The sequence below is a fragment of the Eurytemora carolleeae genome, unplaced genomic scaffold (assembly GCF_000591075.1).
Source record: "Eurytemora carolleeae unplaced genomic scaffold, Eaff_2.0 scaffold635, whole genome shotgun sequence".
Taxonomy (NCBI): domain Eukaryota; kingdom Metazoa; phylum Arthropoda; class Copepoda; order Calanoida; family Temoridae; genus Eurytemora; species Eurytemora carolleeae.
Window position 1 is genome coordinate 1 of NW_019396549.1, and position 25681 is coordinate 25681.

A 25681-nucleotide genomic window follows, 5' to 3' on the forward strand; every position below is an offset into this window, starting at 1 on the left:
GATTGATTCATAATATTTAGTTTGTATAAGTATCGTTCGATTTAAAGTTTGTATTTTTTGCATCTTTTGTATATAAATATATTGTAAGAAAAACCGACTCGTTGAATATTTGAGAAACTCAGTGCATTGCTTTATTGATTTTTATTCATATACAATAGTAGCAATAATCCCCAAATCTTTTTAAAAAGAAACCACAATTCAAAATAAATTTTAAAGTTAAAAACATTTCAACCATTCTTGAATCTTTTAGGGTACCGTTGTGAATTGGAGATTTCACTCTAATGAAGCATCACTAGAAATTACGTCTACTGTCTCTGTTAGATAAAGATTTCCAAGGTAGCAAACCTGCGCTTTGCCCTCGAATGCAGCAATAAGCAATGGTGACATTCCATCTTTGTCCGACTGGTTTGGGTTTGCCCCATTGTCGATCAGCAATGTGACGAGCTTCGCCGCACTCTCCGACTCGCAGGTAACAGCCACAGACAGGGCTGTTCGTCCATCCTGTATAGTCAACAATCAATTGGATGTTGTTATAAAGCAAATAGTTTTAACAGTAGATTAAAAATCATATTATTAATTGAAATGGGTCTGTGCGCAGTGCTCGATTACTATGCTTTATGTTCATCGGACTATTTAAATTCGTAACTTGAGTCTAGAAGTCGTTTTCCTTTTCCAGTTATATGAGTCCCACTGTATGACATAAAGCGTAAAGAATGTTTACAGTTATTCCTAATTTTCTAACATATATTGAATACTATATTTTCCTAAAACTAGTATTTATACCTGATCCATGGCCTCTATATCTGCACCCCAGATTATAAGTTCTCTGACACAGTCGATATGTCCCATGTAACAAGCAGCAATCATTGCTGTTCTACCCTCACTATCAAACTAGAACACCAAGATCAATTAATAAAAAATAACAGGATCAATAATTTAACATCAATTTTGCTAGTAATTATAGAACTAAAAAAGCAAAATTAACCAATATAAAAATTTAAATTATTCCTTCCTTCACTGTCAAACTAGAACATCAAGATCAATTAATGAAAACAAAAACATAATTTTTTGATAAAAGAAACATAACTAAATGAAAAACAGCAAATCAATTAATAAAAACAGAAAAATGGAATCAATTAAAAAGGCCTATTCCAGGTGAAACTATCCAGCCCTATTCCAGGGAAAAACTATCCAGCCCTATTCCAGGGAAAAACTATCCAGCCCTATTCCGGTTGAAATTATCCAACCCTATTCCAGGTAAACTATCCAGCCCTATTCCAGGTAAAATTATCCAGCCCTATTTCAGATATAACTATACAGCTCTATTCCAGGTAAAACTATCCAACCCTATTCCAGGTAAAACTATCCAGCCTTATTCCAGGTTAAACTATCCAGCCCTATTCCAGGTTAAACTATCAAGCCCTATTCCAGGTAAAAATGTCGAACCCTATTCCAGGTAAAAATGTCGAACCCTATTCCAGGTAAAACAATTCAGCAATAAAGGTAAAACTATCCAGCCCTATTCCAGGTAAAAGTGTCGAACCCTATTCCAGGTAAAACTATCCAACCCTATTCCAGGTAAAACTATCCAACCCTATTTCAGGTAAAACTATGCAACCCTATTCCAGGTAAAACTATTCAACCCTATTCCAGGTAACATTATGCAACCCTATTCCAGGTAAAACTGACCAGCCATATTCCAGGTAAAACTATGCAACCCTATTTCAGGTAAAAAAAACAGCAAGATAAAATGAAGAAAAAAAGAAACAACAAGATCAATAGATAAAAAAACAGCAAGATCAATTAATGAAAAAAGATCACAGATTAATTAAATAAAAACAGCTGACATAACTATTTTGTGAAGATATTACCTGGTTGACCTCTGCCCCATTGTTTAGGAGTAAATATACGCATGCAAGATGACCAGCCCAGCAAGCAGCACGGAGCGCTGTACGCATATCGTCATCTACCTGGTTCACTGACGCACCATGATCAACCAGAACCTAAATATTTACTTTTTTTATTTCTTCTAGAATTCATGACGATACAATACATTCCAAAAAGTTCATAAACAGAGAATTTCTTCTAAAAACCTGTGACCTTTGTTAATAAATCATCCAGCATATAAGACTGGTGTTTTCCGATTGTTTGCCAGAAGTAATTAAAATCTCAAGAAATCCTAAGATGTTTTAAACAATTAACAATCATAATCTGGAGACATTGTTTAAAAAAATAGTGACAGCAAAAGTCAGTCAGTGAATCTATTTTATAGACTCTATGCAGATTCACAATATACTCCTGACTAGAGTCTAGCGATTTATTCACCACATTACCAAAATTGTAGATGTTAAATCCATTTATCATCTTAATCGTTAGATCCAATTAGCTTTCTTAATCGTTAGATCCATTTATCATCTTAATCGTTAGATCCATTTATCTATCTTAATCGTTAGATCCATTTATCTATCTTAATCGTTAGATCCATTTATCTATCTTAATCGTTAGATCCAAGAAATCTATCTTAATCGTTAGATCCATTTATCTATCTTAATCGTTAGATCCATTTATCATCTTAATCGTTAGATCCAACTATCTATCTTAATCAATCTTTTATTTGATTCTAAGGTTTCTAACGCCGCCGATTTTATCAACTGAAATGTGTAACTAGCTAGCTACCTTAACACAATGCTCTTTTCCAGCCCAGGCCGCTGTTCTTAACAGAGTCCATCCATTTTCATCCCTAATAATAGAAATCTAAATAATAAAACAAGACATTCGTATATATGTTCCCTATTGCCGGCCAAACGGCTGGACCGAATGGGTTGAAATTTTTTGAGAACACTCATGGGTAGCCTGGGGGTGATAAAGGCTAAAGTTTTTTTTCAGGGTAAATGCCGGGCTCTTCATCTAGTATTCAATAAAAATATGCATTTAAAAATAAAAAGGAAAAAAAAACAATTCTTAAAAACATCATGATCTCTTTTATTACACCCAGGAACGCTATTAGAGCAATATATGAAACAGTAAATAGTTAATACTTAACAAAAAAACAGGTTAATTATATCTTAAATTCAGAAGGAAAAGTTAATAAGGGAATAAAGTCATCAAATTGATTAAATTGAAATACAAATATTGACGATGAAAAACTCAAACCATGAATCAAAAGATACAATTGATAATTTACAAGTTATGCATGCGCTTGATCAATAATCAATAGTTGAGCTGAAATCTTAAAATAAAATTAAAAATTCAATTATTATCTTAATAAATAATTAATTTGTCAGTTCTTTATAACATTTAATTAATTAAAGTAAAATATTGGTTAGGCTGTCTGTCTACTGTCTGGCTGTAAAGACTAGTTTGATTATCTCTTACTTTGAGTCTGGATGAACGCCACCGATCTCTAGGAGAGTCTCAAGAGTTTCAGCAAACCCTTCCCTGGCGGCTTGTAGCGCACACACTACTAGATTCGCCTTACATCCGGTATTATCCTCCTTACATCCGGTATCATCCTCTTTAAATCCATTATCATCTATCAACAGCATCCTAAACAATTTATTAATTTCGTTATATTTCAACCCCTCTTTCACACGCTTCTTTCTCTAAACTAAAACTTAGCATAAAGTGAAAAAATAAAAGCTTTTGTCCTAATTTTAGCTTTTTAAAAACTATACGAATTTTAGAGAAATATGATACAATAAGAGGTTTAAAACTTTCAATGCTCAAAAACCATTAAACAGGGTTGCTATTAAAATTACATAATCTCATATTTTTAAGGCTTGAATTCACATTATCTAAGTGCGAGGTCATACAATAAACATTACCTTTCAACCGCTTCAGAATCATTTGCCTTCACGAAGTCCAGAAGTGTTTTATGAACAGGATCCTTAGACGTGATCACTTCATGTTCTTTAGTAACATTTTCATATGTGTCAAGATTATCTGCAGATCTTCTTGAACAAATAAAATCTTCATTAATGACTCCAATCTGTAAATGTTCCTCTGAGTTGTTTATTGATGAACTGAAGTCTGTGATTTGATTTCCAGACATTAAATGCTGTTCTAGGAAAGAACGGCGGGATAAAAGAATTTCTTGTGATGCGTTTAGGTTTAGATGGTGTTCTTCTTGATGGTTTTCTTGATCTTGTCGGGGTTTTTCTCCATGGCTTTCTGGATCTTTATCTCTGAGAAGTTCATGATCACCAAGATGATCTTGATTTTTTTCCTGTATCAACTTTCCCGAAGCTTCATTTCCAGCATTTCTTGTCTGCTTCCTTCGCTCCCGTTCCTCAGTATTGACAAGCATCCATATTTCACTAAATACAAATGTTCTTTTTAGCTCACATCCGTTTTTCCTGAATTCAAGCGAGAAAAAACTCTAACCCCTCAAATAAGAAATAAGAAATAGTAAAAACATCTAAAGGGGACCCTTAAGAAAGATAAACATAAAAAATTCACTAATTTTTGGAAGTTTAATCTTAAATGTTCAAAGTTTTGCTGCTTTAAAATATCTGTGAAAAGAAATCACAATATCTTAAAACTCCTGATAATTTTGACGGAAAGGCTGTCGTTGTAATTTCAAGGCACAATCCATTTAAGGGGCTGGGCTGGCTCTATTACCAACGGTACCCTTTACCTCTATGTCTGATCATAGATGAATTGCATATGCAAGTTTTTCTATCTTCAGATTGTTTATTTTCAATTGAGTTTTCTCTGTATAGGTGACTTGCGGATATAACCGATAAATTGAAGGAATTTGATAGAATTCAACACCGGAGCTTTCGAAGCTTTCTAATGGTTGAGCAGAGGAAAAATAAGGATATGTCTTTCATCCTTAATCAGAGGGTTTAAAGGGAACGTTGTAAATCGGACAACCCACCTCTTTATATAAAAGGACACTTAAATTTCCGTCTACAGTCCCCTTAAGCCTAACCTGTCTTCTTCCTGGCTCTCTATCCCGCTGACCAAATCAGGTTTATCGTAAATATTCTGCTGAGAGTTCATCTTCCACTCTATAAAAAGATTATTCAAATCTTGTAGAACTCAAAATTAGAACCAGCCACCATCTATAAAACACCCCGTAGCCCATGAAAAAATTAATTTTCTGAAATTTTTTTTTTCATCAATGTGTTAGATAATAATATAAATAATATTTTATCTTTTCTTTTCCTCCGACATTTTTTATCCGAACTTGTGAATTTTTGCAATTAAAAAAAAATCAAAAAAAACGCAATTTTTGACACCCTGTTTTGACATCAAAAACTTGATAAAAAAAAAAAAAAAAATTTTGTGTATTTTAGGGGTCATTGGGAGTATATATTTAAAAAATGGGCTATTTATGTCCAACGAGGCCGGAGATAAAAAATCGGAGCCGACGGAGGTCACTTTTCAGAGGTTCCAAGACTCCGGAAAGAGATATCGACAATCTGACGTCATATCCTGCTCCTAACAAATTATATGAGTCTCAGTTCAAAAATAGAACCGGCTGCTATTAATATTGAAAGAAATATTACAAAATGTCTTACTTGACACGGGTTCTTTTCGCAAAATTTGTTTTTGCACACTTTTTGCTCAATAACTAGATTTCGCGATTAAAATTTGGATTTCTACAAATTTGCATTTTTTCTCCAGATTAAGAAAAAATGTATCAAATGTTATAGGTTTGTATCACAATACGGAAATAGAGGCGAGGGGGGGGGGATCGGTGACCCCCTCCCCTCTATTTTGGGTAAATACTTATTTAATGGGTTTGCACATATACTACACAGACCATAAAATAAGTATTTTTTCAAGTGACTCATAGATCTTGTTAAAATAAACAAGATTGCTTAAATGTTAACTTTCTATACCACAGTTTTCTGGGTCCCGCTGTACTAATTCATTCTTGAATCCTTGTCATGTTTTAATTTATGAATAATTTCCTTTGATAGCTTTCTGTCCATCCTCCAGTTTACATTCGTACATAGGTCCGCAGAACTTGGGCTAGAAACCAATCCTTAGCTAATTATTATTTTCATGGATAAAATTATATCTCTGGGTTCAAATCAAACTTTTAGGGACGTCTTACTTTCACAATACCATTTCCAAGTGAATATACTAATTCTGAATGAATTTTATTATCAAATAAAGTGTGTTCCACTTAACATGATATTATTTTATACGTGTCGTCTTATAGAGATGTATTGCGGCATCCAGCACGGTTTTTGAACTAATATATAGGTTACCCACAAAGGTTAATACTTCAGGAATAAATGCCTTATATTCATGATTCCCTAAAACTAATAGATTGTTTCTTTCTTTGTCCAATCAATAATAAAGGCCATAGAAGACTATATTAAAGGCAGTAGATTCCATTTAACCTTGGCTTGGAATATTACTATTTAAAGAGTTTTAAGTCGTCTTTACTGTCTCATCCTTTGTGGATAATCCTGTATATAAATTTTGGGATTTACAAAAAGTATGAATGCAGCAAGATGGTTTTGGAGACATTCAAATATTTTTCATCAACAATACACAATAAGAAAATCTTAAATTAAAACTTTTTAAGGATTAGGTTGCCTGTAGAAACCACTCTGCTAGGCTGTAATGATACAAACAAACAGGTTCCTCATCGCACTCCCCAGGCCTAAGTAGTTAAAGATCATGATAATTGACGGGAAGAGGGCGATCATCATCAATCAAGCGTGTCATGATTTTTAATTTTTTAGTCCATGTAGTCCATGTAAAGGAAACCCAAAAAATTCCAAGGGACTGGTCAGACATAATTTTTACTGACTCTCCATTTACAGAGAACCATGTTCATTCTCCAATGACGGCTTAAGGTTCAAGAACGCCTGAGATATCCATAATTTTATTAAAAGTCAATTATTTTCCATTCTAGTTTCATTAAAAATTCACTTGCGCAATTCTACTTTTAAGGCTAGAAAAGGACATGTATCTCATAAATTAATCAGATAAGGGTTTAAACGATGATTTAGGAAAGTCCCTCTTTAAATGGAAGGTCACTTGAAAGTACGTCAACAGTCCCTTTAATCAATTTATTGTAAAATTGACATTTTATACCAGTAAGAAATACAATATTTGCGTACCCAACCCACTACCAACATCCGTTAAATGAACTATGAGAAAATGCACGAAGCTTGAAACCGGTTTTAACCTGATTGATTTAGCTCTATACTCCGGGGAGAGCATTGGCCTCAGCTGAACAAGAAGTTTATTGAATTCCTCTAGGGAATCTATTCCCCCGGTAGAGCTCAGTATCTAAGATCACAGAAAAACATCATTCATAGGAGAGAAAAAAAACTTGTCTTTATTGAAAGCTGAAAGTTCTTAAAAGGTTTCACAAAAACTGTGAAGTTTTACAGATTTCCCAATAGCTTGTTCCAAACAGTTGTTTTCCTTAACCCTGATACATATCTTTTCCATTTTGAAATGTTGTAACCTTATTTTTTATGGTTCAGTATTTTGTGGTCCCCTTTAGGATGGTTTCTCTCTTCGGATGAATTAAGTAAATACTCATTCCTAATTGTTTTTAAGACATAAGACATATTTAGGCTGGCATATTAAAACTGGTTACAAAATAGATTTTCAAGCTTTGTGCCAACTTCTAATAAATATTCTTCTTCATTATAAATATAAGTAAAGATTTATCCTAAAATTTTCTTTTTAAGAATGAGTTATCCCTGATATAGTTGAGGCTGGGTTATTGTAGATGAAGCTAGGAGGATATTTATCAAAGGCCGAACCTAGACAATCAATATTCAAGTAGTTTTTATATCAAATTATCTACAGTAAAAATAATTTCAAACCTTTGGAAAGTTCTTCTTGTTGAACTGCTTCTGGCAGAGCCAGAGATAAAGACCGTTGAGAGTGCCGGGGATCTCTCGGATCTCCTCCAAGGTGATATAATGCTCGGATATACCGTCCAATACCTAGTTAAGCATTTAGAAATTAAAAATCAATCAATCAATTAATAAATAAATCAATAGATCAATCAATAAATAAATCAATGTGATATAAAGTTCGGATTTACCAATCAATCAATACATTAGTCAATAAATCATCTGAACAATCAATCGATCAAATAATAAATCAAACATATAATAAATCAATTAATCAATGTATTAGCCAAAAAATCAATTGAACAATAAAAAGATCAAACATTAGATCAAACACATGAAAAATCAATCAATCAAAAAACAATTTAACAATTAATTGATCAAAAAATAAATCAAACAATTAATTGATCAAAAAATAAATCAAACAATTAATCAATCAGCAGTACCATCTACCGATCAATGTGATGAAACTCTAATTAAATATTTTTTCCAAGCATTAAAATGCTAACCATCGATCGACCAAAAAATCAAGAGATGTCAATTCAAGCATTTCTTCATATATTGTAGTATTTCAATAAACAGGTTTTCTTGAAGCAGCCAATCAAATTCAAAATCTAATATCTATCTTATTTCAGCATATTTAGCCATACCTTTTTGATATACAAGAAGCATCCTGCAGACTTAACATGGAGAAGGCTCAGCAGTTCAGTAGACTCCTTGGTCACCTTTACAAAAACACTTGTGAATCATAGCAAAGCTTCTAGAAATTATGCCTAAAGTTTATTAAATTTACATGTGGAAGAAGGGGTGTATATCTTCTTAAAAATCTCCACCCCCCTTCCCCTCTCTTTTAAAATCATTCATTTTTCCCAGGTGTTAGGCACAATGTACATGTTTGTGTGAATCAAAATCCAAAAATCCAAAATCATGATTAATTTCACCTGTTTAGCAATACTCCGATCAACATTAAGCCTGGCAATAATAAGCTGCTGGATATCTTGGATAACCTGGATTACGCTTTTTATAATTTGTTTCATGAAACAATTTATATCAAGGGTTAACAGTACCTGTGTTTTCCTCAAGTCATCTATGCTAATCCTTCGAAAACCCGGGAAATGCGCAGTAATGGCGGTAGATTGCCGCGTGGTGAACACTGGAAGCAGCCATCTTTAAATAACACAATTAATTAGATAAACAAAACTTTCATTTTATTTTTATTTAATTTTACTTTAAACTTTGAAAAGTAATAAACTAGTCTTGCAGGATAGGCCATTCTGCAATAGCTAACACTTTATCAATTTATTTGATAATTTTCTTACATCTTTCATGGTTGTTCAAAATAAAGCGCAGTTAATTACATAAAAAGTTTAATTGGAATGTCATATCTGAACTAAACAAGCCAATAGAAGGGGGAGGGGGGATTTGAAGATCAGGATGATGCTGGTCAAGGACTGTTGACCCTTAGGCTACCATTATTATTTAACTCCCTGTATTTATTTCATATATTTTTGTAATCTGTAAACAATAAATGTAATTTCAATATTCACAATTCTACTCGTAACTCTGTATAAATGATATCATTGTAGGGTAGTTAGACCCAAATGAATCAAAGCTTAGAGTCTGCAAAGTGCAAACTCTTGTTTTAGGGTATGAGACGCTAGAGAACAGAAGATAGATATTTTCTTAAGAGAGAAAAGAGTCGAGATTTAAAATATTGAAATAGGACAGATAAATTTCACATCTCATATATTTGGTTTGGAAACTCTTTACCTAGGGAAAAGGTGGGCGTGTCTAGAGAGAATCTCCGGGATGGACCTACTGGGCGTGTCCGGGTTTAGGTCTCCAGAGCTCAGCAGCTCAAGGTTTAATCCATCCACCAGAAATATTACAACCTTGAGTAGAATAGAATAGAATAGAATAGAATAGAATAGAATAGAATAGAATAGAATAGAATAGAATAGAATAGAATAGAATAGAATGGAATAGAATAGAATAGAATAGAAAAGAATAGAATAGAACGGAACAGAACAGAAAAAAAAGAAACAACAAAACGCAAATAAACGAACAAATGAAAAAAGTAGATAAAAAGAGCAAACCGTAAGAAAAATCAGACTAGCTGATTAATGTCCACTGTAGAGAAATCAGACTAGATTAGAAAATTAGATCACCTTATGTTTGATTTCACATTCTAGAAGAGGAAAAAGAACAACTTTCTTAAATATCTCGTCAGGGTCATCAACTGCCTCACGTAACCAACCTAAACATTAATTAACGTGGCTATTTACGCTATTCTAAGCAACCCTACTGAAGATTTACATGGCCGATTCACAACGGTATTCTACATTATAAAATTATGGAAATATTCTTACTTTTTAACTGAAAATTAGGCATGAAATCCTTCAAATGATGAGTGGCTTGGATTTATAGCCTTTTTATAAACTTTTCCGTAAACATGGGTTACTTACATCCACAAATTATTGAAGCGTTCATTCAGGTATTTTTAAATTTTTATGTATCATCTTGAGCAAAACTAGTTTTCTCCTAACCTGTCTCTTCTTGACGTCTGAACCCAACGAGACAGTTTGACTCGCATAGCTGTGTGTACACAGAGTTCAAGAATTGTACAAGGTGTCTAGAACTCATTTCCCTGTAAACAGATGATAGTACAGTACATAGTTATTAGAATCTCATGTAAACAAAGTTCAAGATTTTTACAAGGTGCCTAAAACTCATTTCCCTGTACAGTTAATAATTAGTACAGTACATAAGTTATTAGAATCTCATGTAAACAGAGTTCCAGATTTTTACAAGGTGCCTAAAACGCATTTCCCTTAACAGTTAATAATTAGTACAGTATATGAATTATTGAAATATAATGTACACACAGTTCAAGAATTGTACGACGTACGTGTCTAGAACTCATCTGCCTATGCAGTTAATAATTAGTAAAGTACATAAGTTATTAGAATCTCATGTACACAGAATTCAAGATTTTTACAAGGTGCCTAAAACTAATTTCCCTGTACGGTTAATAATTAGTACTGTACATAATTTATTAGAATCTCATGTACACAGAGTTCTAGATTTTTACAAGGTTCCTAAAACTCATCCTACCGAACAGTTAATAATTAGTACAGTTTATGAATTATTAAAATATAATGTACTCTTAAGTTCAAGAATTGTACAAGGTGTCTAGAACCCTATGCAGTGCACGGAGTACAGAGTAGTCATTTGAGAGATGGGAAATTGCCATGAATGATTAAAACTTCCAAATAGCAAATATTTTTCCTCAGGGGAATATAATTTTTCAGAAATAATTTATGAAGATCTATGGAAAAAATGAAAATGAAACGTCATTAGGCAAGTTTTTTCATACTTTGTCTACTTTTAACCCGAAATTTTTTTTACTTATCTTTAAAAATCATTTATTTTCCGCTAATAAAACCCTTAAAAAATGATTTTCAAAATGGGGGAATGATTTTCAAGAAAATATACACCCCTGTATTTACCTTGAGGCTGGGATAAGGTATGAGGCCACCAGTTTGTTCCTGATAAGAGTATGTTTCCTTGATCCAATTTTCTCAACGGACAGTTGGCTAAACAATAAACATAGGATTACGTGAAGAAATACCTCAAGATTACTTTTTAAGAAGGAAGACGTATTTCTGAAACAAAAAGTTTTTATTATTTTAAGAATAGAAAAATCGATGAAAACATGACTAGCAAGAATTCAAAAACAAACCTAAATTAAACTGAAAAAAAATTGGATGTTTAACAGCGACAGAAATGCTTGAAAAGGGGTTTAAAATTTTTTTTAAAATCTCACAGAGGATCCTGGTAATTGATTTTTAGGGTAATCAAAACGCTCCACTGTACAACCAACTTTGGGGCAAAAATTATTCGAAATGGAGGGATATGGATCTTAGAGAATATATACACCCCTGAACTTTTTTGTATCTCTGTAAAAGACGATTTTAAACAGTAACGCGCTTTTTATCTTGTAAAATCCTGATAAATAAATAAATCTTAGAAGAACAAATTGCGTAATTTAATTCTCTTTAACAACGTACCTTCTAAACATGGTTTTAAATAATTTGAAGAGGTAAATATAAGGATCGAAAACAATTTTAATGTTCATTATTTAATTTCCACATTTACTGTACCTTGCAAAGGTTGTTTTGCATGCCCCCGAACCCCCATAAAGAACAAACCCACATAGTTTACCTTGCAAATGTTGTTTTGCCTGCCCCCGAACCCCCATAAAAGAACAACTTCACATAGTTTACCTTGCAAAGGTTGTTTTGCCTGCCCCCGAACCCCCAGCAAGAACAACCCCACATAGTTTACCTTGGAAAGATTGTTTTGCCAGCACCCCAACCAACAGCGAGAACAACCCCAGATAGTTTACCTTGGAAAGGTTGTTTTGCCTGCCCTCGAACCCCTAGCAAGAACAACCCCACACAGTTTACCTTGAAAAGGTTGTTTTGCCTGCCCCCGAACCCCCATAAAAGCAACTCCACATAGTTTACCTTGCAAAGGTTGTTTTGCCTGCCCCTGAACCACCAGCAAGAACAACCCCACACAGTTTACCATGATACTTCTTCTGACTAGCATCTAGGATCTAAACAAGAAAACAAGAATTAAAAACTTAATTTTTTTAGTAATTTAATTATTCTATCTTGGATCTTTTTAAGCTTTGATCCGACAAAACTTGTATGTTTAATAAAACATATATTCTCCAAATAGAGAATGAAACACATTTTTAGATTACAGACATGAAACATTATACTTAACACTCGGTACTCAGTTAAATATGAGAAAACAAGGAAAAGGGGGAGGGTGGTAATAGAAAACACGAACATTAAGTTGAAAAGAAAAACTATATTTTTTGTTTACAAAAACATCAACTGAATATTTGGAAAAATAAATGTTTTTTAATTATTAATTTTTTTGGGTGGGGGGTGGGGAGGTTAGGTTTTTATGTTCAACACCGTTATTTTATTTTTACTGGTCCAGTTTTACCTTAGTGTAGAGCCACTCCCTGGAGATATAGACCTCGGAGCTGGAACTCTCCTCGCGTTTCTCCATACTAGTCCACGCGTACAGGTCTCTTCTCAATCAGGGCTAGATAACGACATTTTCAACCCTCATCTGAAATTAAACATTATTTAAGAAAAATAGGCGAGATTCTATTTATCAGATATTGGGTTGTATTGATCAAGGAAACATGTGAAATTCTTTATTATTATTACGTTGAACCTCTCCAAGTTGAAATGTTGAACAATATAACCTTTTTTCTGGCAAGATATTTACCCAAAACCAACGAAGTCCGCTAAATTTATAGAAAAAATTCCTTACATGCCATATAAATGATATCTGCAGACTAGATAAAGATTTCCCGCAAAACACGCGAATTATACATATAAAAATATAAAAAATAAAATATGACTATATTGACTACAGTTCATCAGATCTAAGTAATTGCATAAAGATCAAAGTTCTTTGAGAAAATAATTTGACAAAATGGCATTAATACCAATAGTACAGTAATGTGTTTGTTTACATCCCGCCCCAATAATCACAGTACAGTAAATACTATCCCTAACGTTTATAAGAAAAGCAAGAATATTGAGAGATTAATTAGGTTTAGGTTTGAGATGGTGTACTGCAGGTTGAAGAAGTGATTCAACCGTATCCTGGACAATCCTAATCAATTCTTCCTCCAACTCGATCCACGACTCCTTAGGTTGTCCTGGCTTGGCGCAGTACTCCGTGTAGTACTTGAGCTTAGGTTCAGTTCCTGAGGTTCTCAGAGTAATAACTATTCCGTTCTCCAACCAGAATGTGATCATGTGACTAGACCTGAAAATAGTTATGATAGAGCAGAGGAAAACGTCTACAAATATGGACTTATCAAAACCGGTAAAATTTTGATCTAAACATAATCCAGGAAAAAAATACTTAGATCAAGTCCGACATTTGTTAAGATTTATTTTCTTTCTCAACACTAGACTTTCAATAAATCTAGCAATTCTTTATAAAAAAGTTATTCATTGAGGTGTTGGTCGACGTTATTTTAAGTGAGCCTCCATTAAAAGAAATCATAATTGAAAATAATAAATTTTAAAAGTTAAAAAGATGGAATCTCATTCTTTTTTAGACAAAGGTTTAAGCCGTCGTGAACGCTTTAATGCTAATTATTCGTCTACCTTGATGTAGGAAGAATAGCTCGCTGGTCAGGTTGCTTTGAATCGAACCCTGTTGTTAAATCTCGAACATTGGTCACCTTGACTCCTCCCAGCTCCTCAGGATACGTGTTCGGAAGAGATTTAAACTCCCGGATTCTCTTAAATATCTTGTCAGTAGTGGGAGGTTCATAACACAGGTAGTAGCTGTTCAGGGTACAATGATACCCGTAATTGATATAGATAGTCTCCAGCTGGTCGAGTAGAGTCAATTTCTGGGGTTCCAAGTAGGCGATCAGCTGACCCATTACTGCAGCAGCAGATACTCCATCCTAGAAAATAACCGTTTTTGAGGTCATAGGTTCTGTATTAGTTAACTTCATTTTTACACGTTCCTTACCTTATCCAACACTGCACTACCGCACATGAATCCTATAGCCTCCTCGAAAGCAAAGAGAACGGTTTCCCCCTCCACCATGACTTTGTGGGCTTTGTTCCCCATATGCTTGAACCCAGTCAGGGTCTCAGTAAACACAGCGCCCTCTGCCTGGCAGATCGTGTGCAGTACCTTGGAGGACACCGTGGAGGCCATGCAGTGGACCTTGGACATGTCAGCATTCGGGTTCTTTTCCTAGAATGTGGAAAATATATATTAATATTTTTTAATTCTAAATTAAATGTTTAAATTGTCATTTGAATGCACATTGCACATGACCTATTTTAATTTAAGAAATGATATGCTTGATTACTTGATCTGCCATAACTCAGAAATTTAGAAATCAAGTTGTGAATATTCTATTCTATACAAAACCTATATGTTTTATGTTTATTGTTTAATGAATGAAAAAACTGCTGACGTCACCTCAAAGTTTTACCAAAATGCCAACAGAGAAAAATATTTTGTATAATTAATGAAGGTAGAATTCAAAACATCCTAATCTTACCTTGTAATTAGTAATAATCCACCACCCAAACAATGCTCCTAACTCATTTCCAGACAAAATCTTCCAACCATCTTCGGTCTTCTGCGCAACTCCGAGCCGGTCAGCGTCGGGGTCATTCGCCAGGATATACTTTGCACCAATTCTGTTCGCCTTCTGGAAGGATAGGTCCAGAGCGCTAGCTCCCTCTTCAGGGTTTGGGAAATCAACCGTAGAAAACTCAGGATCTGGATCAGATTGCTCCTCTACAGAATGCAATGTTGTCTCCTTATACGATGATATCGTGTTCAATGTTTATCAAAATAAGTATCTAAATAATAATAAGAAATAAGTATCTAAATAATAATAAGTAATAAGTATTTAAATAATAATAAGTATCTACAAAATGATAAGTTTCTAAAAAAAACTATCTAAATAATTAACTAAGTCTGAACGAAATGGGCTCTAGTTTTGAATGGGACTTTTTTATAAAGGGTTACCCACAAAGGATGAGACTTCAGAGACGACTGTGTAGAATTTAAACTGAATGTTTTCTTACTGTAAAGTGTTTCTTTTTTGTCAAATCATTATATAATCCATAAAAAGACTATATTTAAGACGCCTTAATTAACATTGAGCTTTACTTTATGAGTTTCAGGTCTATGACTAAACAAAACGTTTTAAAATCTGCGAATTTCTTTTGGCTTGATTATTTAATCTATGATTGAGACGATATCCGTGCCTTAAATCCTGCAGATTTCCAAGCTTGATGAACATAAGGGTCACCTACACCATGCATAGCAGTGTAAACTATTGGAATATCAAGGTTACTATTTCTCTCCAGGTTGTATACGCCGTTCTTGATCACATCAAAGTAGGGATCGTAGACCTGATCCATTGGATCCCGGAGTAGATGATGATCATCAGCAGGTTCGGTGAAAGCGTTCTCCTCCGGTTTCAGGTTTAAGAGGATCTCCTCCTGAATATGTTTATCTATGGGAGACAATATCTGGGCCCCGTTACTCCAGTAAACTTTATATCCGTTGTCCCATTTGGGATTATGGCTTGCAGTCACCATAACACCAGCAGAGCATCCTAGTTTGGTGATAGTAAAGGGAATAAATGGAGTAGGAGTAGTTGTATTGAACAGATAAACAGGAATGTTTTCTCGTAGAAAGACCCCGGCCGAAAGTGTGGCCCATCGACGAGAATTGTGCCGGCCATCGTAACCAAACACAATCCCCTTGGTTTTAATTTCCAAATCTGTTTTTTGAAGATAGGACCTAAATAAGAATTTAAAAACATTATATACAGGCTGATATAATTGATCATGTGGCCGCAGCGCCCTGCCCCTAGCCTGTCCTAGTCGCTGTGCTCGGCCCCCTAGCCTCTCCTATCCGCACTGCTCGGAACAATAATAATTTTGCTGTACAAACTTGATAGAAGGGGGGGGTCCAAAATCGTATAGTAGGACGGACCCGTTTAAATATTCTGAGATCTGGATTTTAGCATGTATGCTTTTGAATCTGACATAAAGACTTAACACTACGGTTAGTTGAGGTAAAATAATTTCTGGGCTGAGCGGTGTGCCTGAAGTTTATACTAGCCAAAGTCTGTAATAATACATTATAAATGTCACAATTGTTTCAATTAGAAATACTTTGAATCGAGGGTGTAGATAATAGGATGGGAGGAGGGGATGAAAACGTTCTCTAAAACAGACGACCCAATTTTTATTTCATTGGAAAATGCGAATTTTTAATTATGAAAATATTAACTTACCTGAGTCCCTGGGTAACTTGAATTATGACAAGATCGTTCATTTGACCGAACCCTGGGCCCATCCTACCCCTGATCCCTGCTGTACCAAACTCAAGTCTCTTCATCATAATCTTCCTCAGTTCAACCCAATCTTCAAGTTTATAAATATTTTCTATTTGAGATTTAGAACTTTCGTTCTTATCCCAGTCCAGCCATTGCTGGGTTAACTTCTTTATATCATCATTCACGTCCATTTTAAATTCTAAAACATAACAATAATCAATGTTGGGCTTGCTAGTTTGATCCGAAGATATTTGATAAAAATTTGATAAAAAATAATAAAGCGCAGAGGCCGCGTTTGTATTTGAGGTGGGAGGATCCCCACTATCCTTCTAGTCGTCTTTGTTTAATAGCGGTTGCGGGTTTGGTAAAGAATTTTAGGAAAAAATATAAAAGTGTATCTTAGAACCAAAAATATATTATGATTTTTAGAGACGAAAAAATATAATTTGCTGAGAAACATTTAAATTTTTTTGTTTCATAGGACTCTAAATAAAATTATTGAATGAAGTCAGCTGATTTAAAAAATAAACAGAACAAAAGTTAAAACCGTAACAATCGATACGGATATATAATTAAAAGTTTTAAGACTTTACGGTCGGCTTTGGGGCGTTTTCTAGAGGAGTTTTTTTCATGTAATAACTCATAGACGTTCATGTTCACTTTAAAAGATGGCAACCGATGATCAATGATTTGATGAATTTGATCGCCGTTAATTTAGTAAATGTCTAGAGCTTCATGAAGATCTTGTTAATCTCTTATACCCTCCATCATGCGATCATCTAAATCAGTGAAAGTTTCAACTACTCGGAGAAAGCCATTGAAGAGGTGTGATCTTTGTCAAAAAGAAGTAACCAATCAACTTGGAGTTTACAGTTTTTCTATTTACAAAACACTATTTGCGGTAAGGATATTTAAATTTATATCACATGTGTTAATTTTAGTTCATTTCTTAAACAAGCTTTTTGGAAATTCCCGACAGCTCTGTATTTTATAAATGGGTAATTTCCTTGAATACGATGTTTGGGTCTGTCCTAGTATACGATTTTTGGACCCCCCCCCCCCCTCCTATCAATTTTGTACATGACCATTTATTTTTCAGCAAATTTATTATTATTTATTTTTTTGTTATTTAGGGTTAGGTTAGGTTAAGGAAAGAGGTTAGGTTAAGGAAAGGCCGAGCGCTGCGGCCACACTTTCTGGGCCGAGCGCTGCGGCTAGGATGGGCTAGGGGGCCGAGCGCTGCGGCTAGGATGGGCTTGGGGGCCGAGCGCTGCGGCCACAGGTTAGGTTAAGTTAAGACACATCCTGTCAGACCCATGTACAAAATTGATAGGAGGGGGGGGGGCTGGGGGGGGGTCCAAAAATCGTATACTAGGAAATTACCCGATGTTTTACAATTTGTCAAATATACATTGAATTGCCTTGTGCCTACATGTCGTCTATTTATTTTATGGTTCCATTTTAAAGGTTAGAGTTTCTACTGTATGAACCTTATTAGAAGTTTTAATGTTTTACTTTTATAGTGTCCACTGTACTCTTTCTAAAGGAATATTTTTTTTTAGGAGTTCCAGGCAGCAATGAATCACGTGTGCCGAAACTGATTTTATCATATTAGACAGATTCAAAAAAAGTTTACAAAAAACAAAAGCAAATTTCGCGAAAAGGATTGGACTGAAGCACGAAAAAAGGTGGCAAAGCTTTCTAAACCGAGAGCAATTATCTCCAGCAATAGTGCTAGTGATTTCATCCCACAAGCTCAAGACACTCTTACAGATGCAGAATATGAGGAATTCAGCAATTTGAATTTACCTTCACCAGAGGTCGGAATTAATGAATATCTAGAAGTAGTTGAACTAAGTAAGGATAGTTAAACTTCTTCTTTAAGAAGCCAAAAGTGCACTAAGTAATTATTTGAACTAGCATTTGTTAAGCTTTAAGCTTCTTCTCACTGTTTATAATTACGAAGATAGCTCTTAAGACGGCTCATATGACAGCACTAAAGATAGCTCAGATGACGGCTCTGATGACAACTCAGATGACAGCTCTGATGACAGCTCTGAAGACGGCTCTAAAGACATTTCTTATGCCAGCTCTGATGCCAGCTCTGAAGACGGCTCTGAAGACGGCTCTGATGCCAGCTCTGATGACAGCTTTGTGGATACCCCTGAAGACGGCTCTGATGACAGCTCTGAAGAAAGCTCTAAAGACAGCTCTGAGTACAGCAGTCCTAGATGATACTGATTCTGATTTAATATTCCTTATGTCTGTAGCTTACTTTATTCGACTGTGCTTTCAGATGTTGAAGATCTAGGATCAATTTAAAAAATGGAGTTTCACTTGATGAAAGCCAAGTTGGGGAGCTTAGTCAGAGAAATGCTGTCTGCAAAATCTCAAGATCTTGTTGCAGAATTTTTTTTGCAAAAAGTTTTGCCAGCATTCAATGCATTCCTCATAGCGGGTAAATTTGTTGGTTTTCAAGTGTGTAATTTCAAAGTATCTGATTGACTAATAAACTTTTCCCGAACCAATATTATCCCAAATGAGGGCCTTTGCCACTTAAAACTTTTTCTCGGGAAACAGACATTGGGCAAAATTGTAGAAAACTACTGATTTCATAAAGTTAAAAACTTTTGTTTTTATACTTTGAAAAAAATGATTTCAATAATTAATCTACAATATTTTTAATGTTTAGGCATAACCCTAACCACTGGCAAGTTACGAATAACGGATGGATTGTCTATATGGATGTGTTTCTTTATCCCTATCCAACTTATTCTTAATTGGATCCAGTTTTACAGGTTAAAATAGTTTTACAACATTTTTACTTTTCACCATTTACCTGAATTTCTATGTTAAGTAATCATCTTTGTTTGGGTGTCTGTATGTATGTATGTATGTGTTTCCGATCATATTTTATAAACCTCTTTATCGATTTGTCCCAACTTTTAAATTGGGAAACTCGGTAGCACCACGGGAATTTTTTTAGCTTGGTTTTCAAATTCTAGGTTTAGTGAGTTGACTTTTACAGAGAAATTTTAGTTTCCAAGTAAAGCTCGGTTCCCAAGCTAGTATGAATGTAAACCCACGATTTGGGCTTTGTATAGTAAATGATTTCGAAATATTTATAAATTTTAAATTTCTCTAAACTTAATTTTTAACCGGGTAGCGGACATTAAAGACAAATTTCCATACAGAGATAAGTACAATTTGTACATCTTTTGTAACATCCAATTGTTTAAAACTATACCCTGCTATAAAGGCTTATTTCTTCTTCTAATTTTAGGAACAGATCAATTATTTCAACATCTACAGAACAATTTCCTGCTCTTGTCAACAAGTAAGTTTTTTAGTTTAAAGCATAAACTTGTCAAGAACAATATTAGGGCATTTAAAAAAAAAGTAGAATATAATGAAGCAAAAGATTTTTTAACTAATAATAACGATTTATTAAATGTCATGTTTTGTGGGACACCCTGTAAAAAGGTGTAATTTTTTTAAATCATCCCCTCTTCTCAGAAAAGCTTCGCTGAATTGGGAAAAATAAATTAAATGTTGAGAAAAAATCTTACAATTAAACACCCCTTAAATGAGAACATTCAGTTGGATTCGGATCCGGGTGGATTTTATCAATATGGATTCAGAATCCACAACACAATAAAATAGATTCTAACATGTCAAAGAAGGCATTGTTTTATTGGAAGAGAAAATAATGTTTTAATGAATTGAAACTTTTTTCTTTTTCAGCATGAAACTGAATCAAGAATATGAAATCAGTATAAATAACTCACAAATGGAAAGGTATTTTAGATTTGATAATAATATTCACATTGTTTATGATTTTACTGTTTTTCGTTTAAATATTCATTTAACAAGACAAAAAGTTAAAATATTTTTCTTAATTTTCCGTGTTCAAATGTTTTGTTGGCAATGCTATAACTTTTGTTTCTTATATAGCTTTGAAGTTTCTTGTGTAACTTGTGTTTGAGTTTCTAATATTACTGTGTTTAAGTTTCTTGTGAAACTTGTGTTAAGGTTTCTTGTATAACATGTGCCCAGGTTTCTTGTATAGCTTGTGTTAAGGTTTCTTGTATAACTTGTGTTTGGTTTCATGTATAACATGTGCTCAGGTTTCATGTATAACATGTGTTAAGGTTTCTTGTATAACATGTGTTAACGTTTCTTGTATAACATGTGTTAACGTTTCTTGTCTAACATATATAAAGGTTTCCTGTATAACTTGTGTTAAGGTTTCTTGTATAACTTGTGTTAAGGTTTCTTGTATAACATATATAAAGGTTTCTTGTATAACTTGTGTTAATGTTTCTTTTTTAACGTTTACTTGAAGAAACCATACTTAACCAATTTTTTAGGTATAAGGAATGTTATCCCTGTAATCTTTTTGTTCCACTGCGTTCACATCACTGTCCATATTGCAGGTATTTATTGCTGCTTTTTGTATTTTTATTAAAAAATTTGAATATTTTGAAATATCAAAAATATCCTGATTTGTTGGAGCTTCTTTCTACAGATATGATTTAATATTGGATAAATTGTTAATTTTATATTTTCAAAATTTATGAATACAGTGAGACCCGTAAAACTTTGTGATGTGAAGACGACAGCAATTGTTTTGGTATTTGATGTTGTTATAAAGCAGAAAAGTGTACAGAAAAGTCGTCTTCAACAGTTATGTAGGTCTCAATCTTAAATTGTTTTTAAGTGAATCCGGATCCAGGTCACGAAGATTTTTCCAAAATTTACTAATTTTTTTAACAACAGATGAATTTTCAATCTTTTTTCATTTGCTTTTATGCTAAAATTTAATAAACCATTCAGAAATAAAGAAATCTCTCTTTTTTAAACAGATCTGATTTTGGTTTGAGAAGATTTTGTACAACTTTTGATGGATATTTTGCCCTCTGAATCCGGATCCGTGGATCCGCATATTTTTGCAGATTCGGATACAGGGAGCTAAAATGTTGCGAATCCAACGGATCCGGATCCTAATCACTGGAATAAAGTTTCGTCCGCTTTTCATTTTTTAAAAGTCTTTATTTTGAGTTAAGCAATGTTTGTACTTTGCCTGCGTTATGATTGTTAAACGATTTCCTTTTCCCTGTTTTAATCTTTCTAAAATTCGAATTCTCACATGAGAGCCAACTCAGCCCTCTGCACTCCAGAGCTGGCAAACTTTAAATAAGATTAACATTAATTATGCAAACAAACTTTAAATTTCTGTCAAACTTTACAAACAGGCTCAACCAGAAAGCTGAAAGGGTTTATCTTCACCTTCAACAAACAAATGCGGGAAACCATAAATGAATAATGCGGGAAACTAATTAAAGAAAAAAATGGCAGACAAAAATTTCGTGGGGGGGGGGGGGGGTGTTTACTCTTTTTGTTTTTTTAAACGGAGTAAACCTTTTTCCGATTTGAAGTTATATAATGTTTTGGAAGAATTTTCTAACAATTTTTAAATATCTTTAAAGTCTTAAACAAGTTTTAGTAAAGTACATTTATTTTTAAATTTTTTTTAAAAAGCTAGATTTTATTTCTGAATGTTCTGGAGACTAGATTCGTCAGGATTAAATGATGAAAAATATTATAAATTTTTAAGAGTCCGTTAAAAGTCAGTTTTTTTTTCGTAAACTTTCCCATTGATCTTAAATCTTGAGGTTTTTATTAGACTCACCCTGTAGATTCAAAGGGAGCTTGATAAAAACATTTCATGATTATGACTGACACTAGACTCTGACTGTTTACCACTTTTTGACAGAAAATCTGGATTTCTTCCTCAAATCGGACATGGAATATAATAAACAGGAAATTATCCTTCCATTGCATTTATACACAGAAAGATTTAAATGGAATTTAGGCGCAATTATTGGAATACCCCCCTCCCTCCCCCTCCCCCATTGCATAAATTTGGGTTTTAAGAAATACACCTGTTTGCTGAGATTTTTGTTTATTTTAGGCAAATGTTAAGGAAATATTATAGGAATTTAATTCAGGAAAAGAATTAGTATCTTTAGGAGATCAAAAAAAATTATCTTAGTTAAACATTTAATTATTTAAATGAATCTGTTGTAGGAAATTTATTATTTTAGGAGATGTATTTATTTCAGGAAATGTATTTATTTTTAACAAAATGTATTTATTTTTAGAAAATGTATTTATGTGCTGGACCATCACTGTTTCTTTCTTGGGCACTGCGTAGGAAAGATCAAATGTAAAATTATGAAAACTATAAAAAAAAAACAAAATAAAAAAATTATCTTTTCCTTTCTGATGAGCACTAAGAAATATAAAATTAAAATTTAACAAAATTTAAAGACTGGTAAGGTGAATTTGGCTTTGGGTGCTTAAAAAATCTTCTTTATTTATAGAAAATTTACATTTCGTAAAATAAATAATATTGATAATGATCAGAATGCCATCTTCAATTGTTGCATTGCATTTTTGCAGTGCAGTTTGATTCTTATGTCTGTCTTTGTGATAATTATTTTTTCTAAGATAATTCTTGAATTTATTTCATTGTTTAACATTTGTCTCTCTCAGGAAGGAAAAATATGAAATATTTTATTCTTTTCTGCTTCTATGCAGCCATAGGCACAGCTTATACATCTTTGATTCTTAAAGAACTGTCGACATAGCTACTGTTTACATGTAACATATATTAATTTTCACGGTGGGTGGGGGANACAAAGAGGCTAATTCAAGATTCATAACAAAACCCTTGAAATTATCTGATTATTAATGTGGAAGATTTTCTAGGTTTAAAATTTTTTAATTCTAATATTCCCTGTATGCTTGTCTGCAGTAGAAATGCGCTAGTCACTTTTGTGGAAACCCCAAAATTGAAAATAATCAGTTTTTGAAATTTAAACATTGATACATAATCCAAGCTTAATCGGACACAGCTTTTAAGGGTACCGTTGTGAATTGAATATTGTCATTTTTGCATGAAGGACAACTTAAAATTACGCTGACAGGCTCTTTAAGCCAAAAAAATGTTTTTAAAGCTTTATAAAAGAGTTTCTTTATCTCATAATTAACAATCCTCGTTGTCTGACATCTTAAACTACTTTTCCTCAATTTCAAAATAAGTTTCTATAAAACCTGAAAAAGAAATGTAAAATCTGGAAATCCAGGAACTGCATACGGTCTCTACCATATCATGGAGGTTATGACATACTACAGGTACAGGGGGGCCACGGAAACACACGAAACAATTTTAATTTTGTTTACAATTTATAAATCTTATATTTTTAAACTTTATCATCCGGAAAGTTTTATTATTTAAATTCTGTGAAAATATTCATTTGTAAAAGTAAAAAAATCTTTAGATGTTTTTTTTTTGTATTTTAAGATATAAAATTAGCTTTGATGGTAAGAACCCTTTTTTACATCATAGATTACTAATCAATTTAATTTCCACAAAAGTCAAAATTATTCAAAAAATATAATTAAAAGGGAATAGAGTTTTTGTTACAAACTGAAACATTATAATCCATATATCTTTGCAACCTGATGGTACAAACCATTTTAAAGTATCTACAGAATTCATAGTTTCAAATATCTTAGGTTGCAAACCTTTAGCTGCAGCAGATCCATTTTTCAGTTCAATATTGTTTTGTGATCACTATAAACTCGAACAAACTAATGAAACTGAACCTAAATTAGAATATTGTTTGTTTAGAGATGTATCTACTAAGGAATCCATCTACTTCTTCTTCCCTTTCATCTTTGTAATGTACATGTTTGATAGAGCGGCAGGTAAAAATTCTAAGCGCCATTTTGATTATTTACTTTTTCCACGATTTTGATTATTTTAATTGACTTAAATCTATTTTCTGAGTGAGATTTTGGTTTCTTTGATGTGTTTAAATAATATAGTGTAAAGTGATAAATTCAAGATATTATTTTGAATATAAACAAAGGAATTGTGGTGAACAGTCAGGTCAATTCACTTCATCAAACTATTAAACTATTTGCTTCATTACAACCTCGACCATTACGCCTGTTATTGCTCCAATGTCGTCCTCCATTTTCACAGTTTCATGAAACTAACTGTATTTTCTGATGCTTTTAAGAATGAGCTTCAGAAGATAGAGAGAAATTTCTGTTATTCCAAAATCCAAATGGTTAAAAGAAAATTATTTGGTTAAAGATAAAAGACATGAGGTCAAATTCAATGTTTATTTTCTCTCTATTGTCTCCCTACTCCCCCCTAGGAATAACCAAGAAAAAAAAATTCACGCTACGCGCATTAATAGTTTTGCTCAACCCCAATAAGTTCCCGTATACGCCCCTGCCTTTTATTTTTTGAATTTAAACTCTTTGGTCTAACATAAGTTATAGTTTGAAATATCAAGGTCTACAACTAGAAAATTCGAACTTTGCATGGATTTTATCACTAGCTTGTTTGCCATTTTTTTTGTCTCAGGGTTTGAGTGTTATTATGTGTTCCTTCTTGATTTTGGTCTTGGAGCTTGTCTTATCTGCGTTTTCCTCACGTGTATGGGGTTATACAGTACATTTAGGTAAACTGTACATAAAAAAAATAATTTATTAAAATTAATGATACCTGGAGAGATTTGGGGTACAACTAGAGAGAGAGAGCAGGAAACTTCCAGCTTGTTAATTTTGATTTTTGAGAATGAATTCAAATGGAATTTTGACTGCGGCGCCAATTTATCAGTGTTAATGAGGTTCTTATATAATAATTTAACAGTTTTCTCCTCTCAGTCTCAGCCGTGTCAGTGTTATGATATACAAATGACCACAATCCCTTAATAACATTTCAGCGGGGGGGGGGAATTTCGGCTCACTTCGGGTGCAATATTTCAATTATTCCCCCCTCTTTCTGTACAATATTATTTGTAAGCCACATCTGCTGCAAATACTTAAGTTA

At 33.4% G+C, this 25681-nt stretch overlaps 3 protein-coding genes across 3 annotated transcripts; 1 reads left to right on the forward strand and 2 right to left on the reverse strand.

Moving 5' to 3' along the window:
- Positions 1 to 273: 273 nt before the first annotated feature.
- On the reverse strand, positions 274 to 12995 carry LOC111705318 (ankyrin repeat domain-containing protein 50). Its single transcript, XM_023477819.1, has 21 exons — positions 12861 to 12995; positions 12368 to 12459; positions 11348 to 11434; positions 10385 to 10485; positions 10007 to 10095; positions 9609 to 9730; positions 8906 to 9005; positions 8780 to 8845; positions 8489 to 8563; positions 7809 to 7931; positions 7683 to 7745; positions 7157 to 7260; positions 6559 to 6625; positions 5922 to 5982; positions 4934 to 5012; positions 3825 to 4316; positions 3376 to 3546; positions 2677 to 2740; positions 1872 to 2003; positions 784 to 891; positions 274 to 501 (listed from the first exon to the last, which is right to left on the reverse strand). Exons 1-21 carry the CDS (start codon positions 12924 to 12926, stop codon positions 274 to 276), a joined length of 2490 nt encoding a protein of 829 aa, XP_023333587.1. The 5' UTR covers positions 12927 to 12995.
- Positions 12989 to 17013, reverse strand: LOC111705319 (phosphoglucomutase-2). Its single transcript, XM_023477820.1, has 6 exons — positions 16726 to 17013; positions 15686 to 16226; positions 14968 to 15231; positions 14424 to 14654; positions 14048 to 14355; positions 12989 to 13700 (listed from the first exon to the last, which is right to left on the reverse strand). Exons 1-6 carry the CDS (start codon positions 16956 to 16958, stop codon positions 13475 to 13477), a joined length of 1803 nt encoding a protein of 600 aa, XP_023333588.1. The 5' UTR covers positions 16959 to 17013; the 3' UTR covers positions 12989 to 13474.
- Positions 17014 to 17287: 274 nt separating this feature from the next.
- Positions 17288 to 25314, forward strand: LOC111705320 (palmitoyltransferase PFA4). The gene is made up of 11 exons (XM_023477821.1): positions 17288 to 17668; positions 18330 to 19225; positions 19460 to 19565; positions 20051 to 20104; positions 20512 to 20565; positions 21138 to 21203; positions 22932 to 22984; positions 23326 to 23376; positions 23919 to 23967; positions 24467 to 24543; positions 25214 to 25314. Exons 2-11 carry the CDS (start codon positions 19093 to 19095, stop codon positions 25312 to 25314), a joined length of 744 nt encoding a protein of 247 aa, XP_023333589.1. The 5' UTR covers positions 17288 to 17668; positions 18330 to 19092.
- The last annotated feature ends 367 nt before the right edge of the window (positions 25315 to 25681 follow it).